The sequence below is a fragment of the Anopheles darlingi genome, chromosome 3 (assembly GCF_943734745.1).
Source record: "Anopheles darlingi chromosome 3, idAnoDarlMG_H_01, whole genome shotgun sequence".
In the NCBI taxonomy this organism is placed as follows: Eukaryota; Metazoa; Arthropoda; class Insecta; order Diptera; family Culicidae; genus Anopheles; species Anopheles darlingi.
This window is the reverse complement of record NC_064875.1, coordinates 43,763,797-43,775,938: the sequence shown is the minus strand read 5'-3', so window position 1 is coordinate 43,775,938 and position 12,142 is coordinate 43,763,797. Positions and strand designations below refer to the sequence as shown.

The following is a 12,142-nucleotide window of genomic DNA, read 5'->3' as shown; positions in this document are numbered from 1 at the left end:
ACCCATACCTGAACCCTCGGTTGATGCGAAATCCACAGCAACACCCGAGCCAACAGCGAAGCTAACAACTCGTGAGAACGTCGGTGACTGGACGGATCCGCTGCGAGCCGGAGCAATTGGTGCTGCAGATGAGATTAACGAGGAAGACACTTCGATCGAGTTGGCAGTGGAAACTCCGAACGATAATCGGTTTCGATCAGCGCTCAGCTCAACGATCCTCTCGATTAGTCCATTCGTTGGCTTTCCTCTGCCTTATCTTGAAACGGACAGTGGCCGTAAGTGCCCTCTTCGGTGTTACTTTCCCGAGGAACTGTACTATTCCCGACAGTGGGCTACCGATAGTTCGAACTCGATGCCCGATCGCTATGCATCGTTATCCAACGAGCCGGGCAACACGGCCAATGTATTGGAGGATGAAGAAAAACAGCTTCTACCACCGCACCCCTTTGTATCGCACAAGATAACGGCCTCGGTGGATAGTAAGGAAATTCAGGCGATACTTGCCAGTTACTGTGCCTCCGGTGGACGATATAAAAAGGTGGCGATGAGTAAGTGAATCGGGCGAAGATTGAGGTAATGCCACATTCAAAACTAACGCTCCTTCATTTTTTGTAGTGAAACGAGAATCGCATCGAAGACGTCGTACCACGACCGTCGCTCAGCGATCCATCGAAGAGATGGTGTATCGGGATGCGCTAGATATCGAAAATCATCAGCGACTACCGGTACTGTTCTGTAGCTTCAACTACAACGAGAATGTACCATCGACCTTCTGCGCTCAGCCGTCCTATTTGGACATGCAGTTTTACGGACAAAACGATATCATGTTAGGACTGTTTCTGGAGCATTATTGCTTCCGCAGTTCCTACATTTGTAAGTCCTGCAATCTGCCAATGATGGACCACGTTCGTCGGTACGTGCACTCGGGTGGTTGTATTCAGGTGAAGCTGGCGGAGGATCTGGCCAAAATGGATACCGGAACGATATTGATTTCATCGAAGTGTACGGTATGCAACGAGTATTCGAAACCGGTTCCGATGGCACACGACACGTGGTGCTACTCGTACGCCAAATTCCTTGAGCTACGGTTCCACGGTCATGCCTACAAAAAGCGAAACTGTGAAGGCCCTGCGGATGATGTGGACACCGATGGTGCGATGGTATGCCGGCACTCGTTGCACCGTGACTTTGAGCAGACTTTTTCGTATAAGGGCATTGTGGCCAGCTTCCGGTACACGGCCATTGAAGTATGGGATCTGGTGATGCCGGTCATGTCGATTGCCCTCGTGTTCACCACAGCTAGTGGTGGAAGTGCCAGTGCAAACCGTACGATTACCGAGCAGCGAACGGAAGAGATGAAAAGCCTCGCGGTGATGGGGTACGATGTGTACGCGAAAATACTGGAAAAGCTGGCCGAACTGTCCGTGGATACGGATACGTTCGCAAAACTGAAAAAGAAAGCAAATCAGGATCAAATTGCGTTCAAGCAGCGCATTGAAAAGGTGCAGAAACTGTTAACGGAAGATGTGATATCCGTGGAGTCTATCGACGATGCGATCGTGGTGCTAAAACACACGCTTGCCGAAGCGATCGAAGAGTGGGAACCGAAACTACACGAAATCATTACACAAGCAAAAGGAGCTGTCTCCAGATCTTTGGCGGACGCCGCCAACACCACGCTGGCGATCGATAATGGTACCATCGCTACGGAAGATTTGGTTGTAACGCAACCCAACGAACAGCAGCAGTCCACAGCTTCGAGCGATGTATCTATAGAAAAACCCGAACCAGTAGTTCCTGCAGAAATACATTCCATTGACGAAGAGAGAACCGCTCCAGAGCGGCAACCGATCGGTGGGAGTACGGAAGCGAATGCTGAGGATGACAAGTCGGCGGTCGGTATCGGTGATGAGAAACCAATCAACCGGGATAGCGTTAGCGAGAAGAAAACGGTGAAAACATTGCTGAGTCAGTTCCTTTCGACAAACGATAACTCGCACATTCTAAGCTCGCCATTGCCAGCGCATGAGCATCACTGTTTGAAACCGGGCCTGTTTCCGATCGTCGTGAACGAGCTGGATCTTGGCTCCTGCATATCCTACTGTCTGATGTCGCAGGAGTATCGGAAAATGTTGGAAAACATGAACAGTGGTGGTAGTGGAGGTGTGACTACGATCGGAGCACCGGAGAACAACAGCCCTAACTTGAAGCGAAAATCGCAATCCGTTAGTTCTAACGAAACCGAGGATCCAGCTTCAGCGTCCGGTCACGGAAAAGGCGATCAAGATAAGAAGCACCGGAACTCGGCCCACAGTGAGATCCATTTTCAAGATGCAAACTGTAACTTTGTCTGCAAGATCTACTTTGCCAAAGAGTTTGATCTGATCCGGTGTCAGGTGTTGAAGCGTCCTTCGGCTCAAGTACCGGGCACCAGTCAGCGATCCTCCCAGTCGGCTGCCAGCAATTCATCCTCTCTAGGAGTCCCTTCGAACGGCACTCCGAATGCTGTATCGGATGCAGCGTCGGAGAGCGTTGCGCCTGAGTCGAACGATATGGTAGTCCGTAAGATGTTTGCCCGTTCGCTCAGCAAAAGTGTCCGCTGGGAGGCTCGCGGTGGCAAGAGTGGATCCAAGTTTAGCAAAACCGTCGATGACCGGTTCGTGCTGAAGGAGATGTCACGGAACGATTTGACTATTTTCGAAAACTTTGCCCCAAACTACTTTGAGTATCTGCAGCGGTGCATCAAGCTGAAGCAAATCACGCTGTTGGCAAAAATCTTCGGCGTGTTCAAGATCACCATTAAGCGGAAAGAGTAAGTACTCCAGTAGCGCCAGACGTTAACCAAGGGGCGTATTGTATGATAACACTGTTCTGGTTTCCCATTTTTAGCAATACGAGCGTGGAAAGTGCCGTGCTGGTGATGGAGAATCTGTTTTGTGGAAAGGAAATCAACGAAAAGTATGATCTGAAGGGTTCCGATCGGAACCGGCTAGTGGATCCCAATCGGCAAACCGGCGCCGAGCGGGTACTGATGGATGAAAACTTTATACAAAGTATGTAGACTGTTAGATTGTTCGGCTGGAAGCTGTTCTCATTTGCAAACACCATTCCGTCCTTTCTTGCAGTGTCCTGGACGAATCCACTGTACATACTGTCCCACAGTAAAACGGTGCTGAAGGAAGCGATAACCCGGGACGCTTGCTTCCTTGAGAAAAACGATGTGATGGACTACTCGCTGCTAGTAGGACTCGAAAGTACCCAGAAGAATCTCGTAATAGGCATTATCGGTAAGACGATGTCGTTGGTTGAGACAGATGGTTTGTTATGGTCGGTTTGTGTTCAACGCTTTGTGACTTTATACAGATTATATACGAACCTACACGTTGGATAAAAAGTTGGAATCAATGATCAAACAATCTGGATTGATGGGTGGACAAGGAAAGCTACCGACGGTAGTGTCGCCCAAGATGTATAGAACGCGGTTCATAATGGCAATGGAACGGTAAGTTTGTTCGTCCTTTAAATATTATAGTAAAATTGCTCACGTAGCATGTCTTTCGTCTTCAGATATTTCCTATGTGTGCCCGACCGATGGGAAGGATTATCGAAGCGGTGAAAGCACGTCGCGTTGATGTAGACGACACTAGCGACATGGCATTCCGACGGTTCCTCTTTGCCTATCACATCCTATCGTATTTTATTGGTTCTGTGCTGGTTGGAGTATTCATTCGGTTTTATGGGACAGGTAATTTAGAATTGTATTACATTTATAATGATCCGCTGCTGTCAGAGCGATTCTCGAACGACAAACGCTTTACTCATACCTTTTTAAAGAAAGCTCATTTAAATCATACTTATTGGATGTATGATGGTCGCTTATTAATTTGTATGTTTGTTTTGTGCAAATGTATTCTCCAAAAGAAATGTATTACCACTGATAATAGATTACAATAAATAACGACAGAGTGCCCGTTTCTTAGCCCCGTCAGCACCTGAAGGGATGCTAATCATAAGAGATGAGCAAATATGATGACCATTAACGTGATACGTCGTCCGCCCTATGCTGCAAAAAAAAACTTCAAATTGACTACTGTCTAGGACCTGGCTACTCACATAATTAATTAGTCGGATTCACTGGGCTGCCCATTAATGAAACTCAGTCTCAAGGGGTCGTTAACGTAAATCCAATGGAAATATTTATCAACAGCGTGGATCTAGTCTATCAACCTGCCGTTTGATACTTGTTGCTATCAAATCGCTAAAATCAAATGCCCATCTAACGAGATCGATTAAACGGCTTTTTGCAAAGAGATCGGTGGCAGACGAAAGATAAAGCGTAGAACTCCATTACATTTAGCCAAGGACTTCAGTTAATTGCAAAATAGTGATGCTAATGCTGGCAGACGCCGACAGTCGGTCACCGCCGCTAATAAAAACGACATCGACTGGACCTTGAGCATGAACTTGAATGCTCCATTTCTACCCCAAAATGGAGCCATTAGAACGCCATCAAGTCACGTTTCAGCATGACCTCGCACCGAAGGCCGCGGTGTGTGTGTTTCTGTACTGATTCAAGCTTTCGTTATCACAAATCGAAGTCGTTCGCCAACCTTACTGCCCCCGGCAGCAACATGTGGCGAACCAAAACTAGGGCAATACGGCGGTGCCAACCCATAATATCGTCACACGGCATTCGGAAATCAAATAAGATGTATGACGCTCCCGTGACATTCTTGTAGAAAGGCGGCAAGTTTTAGCTAAGTCCAGAATACGACCAACTTCATCCACATTTTGTGTATTTATTATAATTTAGAAACATTCAATTACACTACATCGAAAATGCCATCCTGTCCGGTTGGTGCTTAGTAGAAATGTGAATCGTAGATGGTAGCCGGTTCAGCCCACCGGTTGGCCCGGTGCTTGGCCGGTGCATTCAGTACCACAAACGATTGTGTGCTGGCCTTCCCCTTGTCTACTGCCCCAGCCGGATGATGCTTTCTAGCCGCCGGACGGACTGGTGGCGGTGGATGGTGTGCCTGATGGTAGGCCGGATTGCCCTCAATTACCTTAGTCCGGTTGCGCACGTGGTGTGCCTTCCGGTGCAGATCCTTGTAGAACACGACGGGTTCGTTCTCCCGCTGAATGGCAATGATCGGTGATTTGGCCCGGCGACCATGCTTCGCAATGCGTACCGGTAGCTGTATCGGGCTGTTCGTTCCTACGGGTGGTTTTAATCCATCACTGGAAGAGGATGGTGCTGCTCCGGTAGTACTACCAGCTGCGGTTGCATTCTGCGTACTGTTGTCACTGCTGCTGGTGCCGACGGTATCGATCTGTACGATTGGCAGTGTAGGTTGCTTGTTGTGACCTGTTGAATCGGTGGAAAGCTGACTGTCCTGTAGAATGCGCTGTGCCAACAGGCTACCCCGTTCCTTCGGTGGCGATCGTTTCTTTATCATCAGCTCACGCTGCGCCTTACGGTACTCGGGCTGGGAGTAAAACTTATCCAAACCCTCTTTCGCGTCCGACAAAACGGCCGCGTGAATGTTGTACTTCGTTGGAGACGGACTTCGGCGGTTAGAGCGTCGCTGCGGTGGTTTCTCATAAACATCCTCCAGGTTTATGCTGCAAACGGGCTTCTTGACTAACGGCCGAGTACGGGGATAGTCGATATAGGAGCATCTGCAGATAGAGGGCATAGAGTTCAGGATTAGCGTCACCTGACTACCATCGGCTAAGGTCGAGGACGCATTTCATATTGGGAATTGATTTAAAATTTAATACCAATCACATGCCACGCATGTCACCCCTAGTTTCGTTCTATTAATACCGTAAGAAGCGTTCACCTTTCGCATTAATAATGTACCTACACGATTGCGCACTTACCGATACATCGGTGTATAATCCATATCACCCTGCATGGCGAGAAAATTATCCTTCGGTTTAGCCTTCTCCGGTTTGCACTTGATGTGCGGATTGCGGAAACTATGGCTGTACTCAGGTTCGCGCCCCAAAAACTCTCCCTTCAGTGACAGATTGTCCTTCCGCACGATGCACTGGGATCGCCACTGGTCACTCGGTCCACCGGTCGGCAATTCTCGGTAGCTTTCCTTGTACTCCGGTCGAAACTCGATCGTTCCGTGAAGGCTCAGATTATCGAACTTCCGGATCGGGGCACTCTTGGTGAAGTGATCGTAGTACTTGTAGCACTCCTTGTACTCGGACGGTGCCTCGCAGAAGTTGCCCGTGAAGGCAATGTTGTTCAGCTGGGGTGTCGAGCGGGACTTATCGGCCGCCAGCGGTAGGTACTGGGTGGCGTACTCGGGTTCGAACGTTGCCTCACCGGTCAGTCTTAGGTTACTGCGGGCCAGCTGCTGCTTGTTGTGCAGCTTCGAGTCGGACGCACTGAGATCGTCCTGCTTGTCTTTGTCCCTGCGATGCAGATTCCGGTGGCGTGGTTCCATGCTCTTTGGCAGAAAATCGTACGGCAGAAAGGCCGACTTGTACTCGGAGAACGCATCAGCAAGCCCATTTCCCTTGCCACCACGGCCTTCCGGGAGTTTGAAGCTCTCCTCGGGACGTATCGCTGGAGGACGTGATCTGGTAGGCGAATGAGAAAGGATCAGAAGAGAACATCGCGAGGTCGCTTATGGACCGCGATAAACGCTCGTGACATTACTTGCTAATCGTGTCCTGCGAGTAGCAGACAAACTTTGCATGATTCTCCGATAAACCCTTCATCGTGCCCGGTTCGATATGTAGCGATGTGCTTCGGCGCAGCGGGACCGTTCGTTCGTGGACAGGCGTAATTTGGCGTTGGAACCGCTCGGCGTACTCGGACCGCTGCTCAACAGCCGACGGAAGCGATGGTTCCGATTTGTTGTAGAGCGTAAAGCTGCTCGCCAGGTGTTCTGCTGGAACCACAATGAATTGGAATAGAATTCCGTTGCACCGTAAAGGAAAGCTAGGACTACAGTGGGTAACATACGGGCGTGTGCCTGTGAAAACTGTCTCTTCCGATGGGTGATTAGCTCATCGACCGTAATGTACTCGTGCGGATGGTGGACGGAGTTGCGATCCGGAGTATACCACCAACTGCCAGTTCCTGGAGATATTGGAAGAAAGTTTTTAAAACTAGTGTCCTTACTGTTTCTAAGGCGACTTCTTACTGTTTCTAAGGCGTGGTAAATCCGGTTCGGAGACGAATATATTCCAATCGAAATTGTCACGGTTGTAGGACCTGTATAGGGATGAGATTGCACAATGTTTGCTTACAATCCGATTACTCCGTACACAGGCACGTTTGAAAGCAATAACTTAAGAAAGAAATAACTTAAGTAAACATATCGATACACAATTAAATAGCTTTATACGAACAACGAACTCTGCCAGCCACAATGACGCGCCCAAACCCAAATAAACCGTTTTCGATTGGCCAGGAACGGATGCGTTCCTGTGCATTGATCCAAATAAACGATAGCGCGTATCGCTAAGCAACTTCCTTTGCCATTATTTACACCACCACGCGGGGCCACCCCGTTGGCAAGGCGAAGCTGTTTTGCTATCGGCCTACCACCGCAGCCAAGCCGAACAGGAACAGGAAGGCGTTGTCGGTGCCAGAAAAGCGTAAGCCTATTTTTTGTGTGGCATTTGTTGCACATGCCATAGGACCCGAGAATCCATTACAGAGACCAACATTGAGCGTCGACCCGATTGCGGTGGAATGGTTCGGTTTCGGTAGGAGGGAAAATATTCAATTTTAGCGACGGACGAGTGATTGATGGTAATGAGCTGCTCGCGCGCTGCTGGCATCTGTCTCTCCCATCTTGTTTAGACATTTGAAGCATTTAGTTATAAGTTAGGTGGAACACTAGAGGATTGAAGAGGTTCACACTCTCAACCTAGGTTCAGCTTGGATATTTATTGTATTTGCTTAGTAGGCACAGGCATAGGGTCAAGTTAATGATCTGAAAGAGATTTTTATCAGGGTCAAATCAGCTTGAAATCTTAAGTACTCATTTGCCGTATGATTGAGTTGATATCCTCCAAAAGAACGATTTGTCCTCGCGTGCTTCGTGGCCATTGATTTTTGCCGAAAGGCATCAAGCAAAATGTACCTCTATCTCCACTGCCATCTTCTCGAATGTCCAGCTATGTCCTTCACGGTTTCGTTCATTTTCGACCGCGTGTTGTATCGTATGTCTGACCATCATTACGGCAAGCAGTTTATGGAGTATTTAACAATTCCATTAGATGTTTCATTGAGCCATTATAACTGAGAAAACCCAACCACAATGCCCTACAATGTGTTACTCTTTTGGCATTAACAATCATCTCTATAAGGTGGAAATAATTAAAAACGAGTAAATCATGGTGTCTAGGAATTTTACTTATCTGATTTTTATTATGTTAGGATCGTAATTTGGAACTATATATGGCAGATCATGCTGATCTATTGTTTCATTAACAGCTATTTTCTGTATAAATTCGCTGGAAATTTTAACTGTAAACCTTACACTGCGATAATAGTTCATGTAGTCTTTTAATTATATTGTTATTGTCAGTGTAGAGAGTTCATGACTCGTTTATTCTCACCTTGGATAGCTCAAAGATAATAAAGGAGCTACGCTCGAAATTTTTTCAAAATTTAAAGCTCAAGGAAACGGGAAATAAAACAATTAGGGGGAAACAATTATACCTGGTGAAGAAAATCGTCAAAATGATTATTTCAGCATTAATTCCATGCAAATTGGCACAATGTAGGTTAGAGTGTTGAGTAAAAGAGCTGTTATTCTTAGAGATCGCTTCAACAAATTGAAAATAATCTGGCAGCTTTGCAACTACTTCATTAAAACACGTTTTATATAGAAAACCAAAATATCAGTTCATAATTCCTTTACCCATGAGGTCCTATCAGATCCTACTGTACCTAGGATCTCTTATTTGATAGTCTGAACATTCTACCTCCTAGAGTGCTCAGAGTATCAATTACGATATCAAGTTTTTTTTTTATTAGGATCCGTCTTTCATCTGGAACACACATCATCACACAATATAGCTTCGCTTATGAATTCGGCTCAGAAATTCAATAACAATACTATTAATCCTCGAGTCTAATTAAAGATGAATATAAACTGAAAAAACAGATCATGAAGATCTTTCAATTTTTCGTGAAACTTACAATTGTAGATCAATTAGCCGAAAATAATCCGGTTTTATAGTACTAGGCCTTATAATTATTGTCTGTTGGTTTGCGATTTGAGCGTGCGCTCGCAAAAATGCACACTTATCTTCCACTTTAGACTAAACGAGGCATAGTCCAAACGCATCAATCAGCAATACTCAAATTTTTTTTGAGGATCATAAGGAATGCAACAGCATAGTGTGCAATGACTCTAGTCGATCGTGAGCTTTTCGCATGCTGATTATGCATGGAACTAGAAAGGCATCCTTTCCAACTGGAATGGGATCGTCTTATTGGTATGTTGGTTTGCAATTTGAATTTGCAATCTGCTGCTGCTGTTTCTGGTGCAACCACTTATCATGCCACTTACATAGTTTACCACAAGTAGACTGTTGTTTGGTCGATGATGTTGGCGGTCCCTCAAACGCAGCGGGAGTCCCTGCACCATTGTGCCACACAGTACCGTTTGGTTCCGCTTTATTGCCGTGGGTGCATCATTTCCTTCGCTTATGGGCCAATTAGTCGGACCGGAAATGTTACTTACACGATTGACCCACTTTGGGCACGAATCAAAATTGCATGGAAAAAGTTCGCTCATAAAGCTTCCCAGCACGCGCTGCTGCTGCTTCTGCTGCCGCTGTGCCCTTCAAATCGTTCGCACCCCGTACAGGGCTGGTAAACGGTAGCAGCGACTTGCGAGTGTTGAAATAATAATTTAAAATAAAGTCTCGTTGCGCAAAAATGTCAAGCTAATTTATGTGTGCTGCCTGAAGGTCTGAAGGAATCCGCTTGCTTACCTTTCGGTCGCACCACCGTAGTGGCGCTGCTTCGTACGAACCATGTTGCTCCAGCAACAATCTAGCTCGGTGATCTCGGTGAGTGAAGTCCCTCACAAATCGCCACAAACACTTATGCTAGCAATACTGAGACGATTCAACGGTGCTATTTCGGGTCTGTGCACTTTACGAATGTAAATTTAAACATTTAAACATTTCAACTCCCTAATTCCATTTTTTCGTTGCTGAACGCTTTGAGGTAACATTAACCGTAAACAACCGTGGAATATCTAATTCTAGCATTATCACATCAGCGTGTGTGCCGTGCTCACATTGCCCGTCTGAAGTATTATCACATTTCATGCCGTTGGCCCCGGCACGACACGGAAGCAATTTCATTTTAACGACATTGACCCTATATCGCGCGCGCACTGGCGTTACATCGCGAACCACTACACTTGGACCGTTAGGAGCGTAACATTCCGATTGCGATGGAACTCCAAAGAGTCACTACGTAGAGTCTACGAGCGAAACTCTTAGCCACGTTTATCACTTTATTCCAAACGTCCTCCACAGCATGGCGTGCTGCGTGATGTCGCGATGATAGCGCTTCACTCGGCACTGGTCACTTCGATGGTCCTGTGGAGTAACAGTGGAGTGACCACATCCTTCGGCCACACATCCTTCGTGTTGGCCCGCTGAGGCGTTACTAAATCTGGGACCACTGGCATCAACTAGCACCGTCAATCGGACTCCACTATGGTCGCTAAAAATAATGGCGACCCGCGTGACGCGACGAGACTCGAGCGTCGTGCCTTCGCCCGGTTCGAACTCGTGTTAGCGAACGAACACACTCTCTTCCTCCTGGATCCCAGCTTGGTACAACAGGACATGGCCTAGTGTTGTTTCCCTCGGCAAACGGACCCATGGTCAGTTTAGACCTCGGCACACACACACACACACACACATGGTAGCAAAGTACGCGTAGGATGGAGGCGTACCGCCTTGACCCTACCATCTCAAGGCAACAACGGTTCCAACGTGGAGAACTAATCGTTATGGCTTTCCGTAGCGCAAACCGGGGTGGCTTCATATTGACGAACCTCTCGGGGTGCGATGGTAGTAGCACTCACAAGGATTATGGTTTCCTCCCGTAAGCCACAAGAAGCCGCACACGCCGATGGTACGCGAGTGCTGGACTAGTGGTGGATTCGTCTACCGAAATGGCTCTATCTCGTGTGATGTAGATATATTTTTGGAAAATTTTATTTTGATGGACCCCCAAATGATGTGATTGTGGCTAGTTTAAAGCTCAAAAAGGAACAATAGGAAGGTGTATCCAGTTCCTTTGCAGCCAACAATAAACATTTGGTAACATTCCAGTTGTCTATGCACATACAGAGGGAGTGCAGATAGCTATCTGTAATGTGCTGTTAACCTATTCACGGTAATAGTTTTGCCGAAGTAGAGTTCCACCGAAATATGAATGCCTCCCCGCTACCATGCCATGGCACGCGGTATCCGTGAAACGATATCGAACGTACGGCAGGGAACCACAAATTACACCTTCCTGAGCTCTGGAGCAAGGAACGGTGAAGTAAAAGTGAAGAATTCGAATCCAGTTCAAGGTTGACAGCAACAGTTCGTTGGGCTAGTCCGCCGCCCCCGAAGGAGAAAACCATTTTTGATCGAGTTCCGACGTTGAGGGTGGCTTTTAGCGCCACGTTCATTAGAAGGAAAACACGTTCCCATACACGAGGCAGGAGGACGTTGGCTGGTCGGCTCCGGTATGATACCGACTGGTCACGGTCGTATTGCGGAAAACCTTCGCCCTAATCTGCAAATTAATCTACCTGAGTGATGCTCAGCCCATACGGTGGCACACCTCTATAGGGTATGTTCGAACTGTTCGAAAAAGGATCTTGCAGGACCACACCCTAGCATTAGTGACCCCAACCTAACGTGGAGCGTGGAAATCATTCGCCAATCAATTTCCGATTTCGATTTGGTACCGCCCTGTGGAAGCCTTGATGGATGGGCATTTGATGTCCAACTCGTTTACGACGTGTTGTAATAGTTAAGATTTACATGCGTTGATAGGACATTCAAATTGTGCTGTTTTATGGAGGGCATTAATTAGCAATGAACCGTTTCATACCGGAAATGTTTGTGATTGTGGAGC

The 12,142-nt window shown here is 47.1% G+C and overlaps 2 protein-coding genes across 2 annotated transcripts in view; one reads left to right on the top strand and one right to left on the bottom strand.

Moving 5' to 3' along the window:
* The window catches only part of LOC125957747 (putative 1-phosphatidylinositol 3-phosphate 5-kinase), a 6,512-nt gene extending 2,522 nt beyond the window's left edge, over positions 1-3,990 (top strand). Inside the window, exons 3-8 of the mRNA XM_049690637.1 lie at positions 1-548; positions 616-2,812; positions 2,890-3,053; positions 3,126-3,287; positions 3,364-3,502; positions 3,568-3,990. The exon at positions 1-548 is cut by the window's left edge and continues 313 nt beyond it. Coding sequence (XP_049546594.1) covers positions 1-548; positions 616-2,812; positions 2,890-3,053; positions 3,126-3,287; positions 3,364-3,502; positions 3,568-3,616 — 3,259 coding nt within the window. The 3' untranslated portion in view covers positions 3,617-3,990. The remainder of the gene's footprint in view (positions 549-615; positions 2,813-2,889; positions 3,054-3,125; positions 3,288-3,363; positions 3,503-3,567) is intronic.
* Positions 3,991-4,862: 872 nt separating this feature from the next.
* Positions 4,863-10,025, bottom strand: LOC125955517 (uncharacterized). The gene is made up of 6 exons (XM_049686651.1): positions 9,982-10,025; positions 7,170-7,240; positions 6,989-7,105; positions 6,680-6,914; positions 5,887-6,600; positions 4,863-5,682 (listed from the first exon to the last, which is right to left on the bottom strand). Exons 1-6 carry the CDS (start codon positions 10,023-10,025, stop codon positions 4,863-4,865), a joined length of 2,001 nt encoding a protein of 666 aa, XP_049542608.1.
* Positions 10,026-12,142: the final 2,117 nt, after the last annotated feature.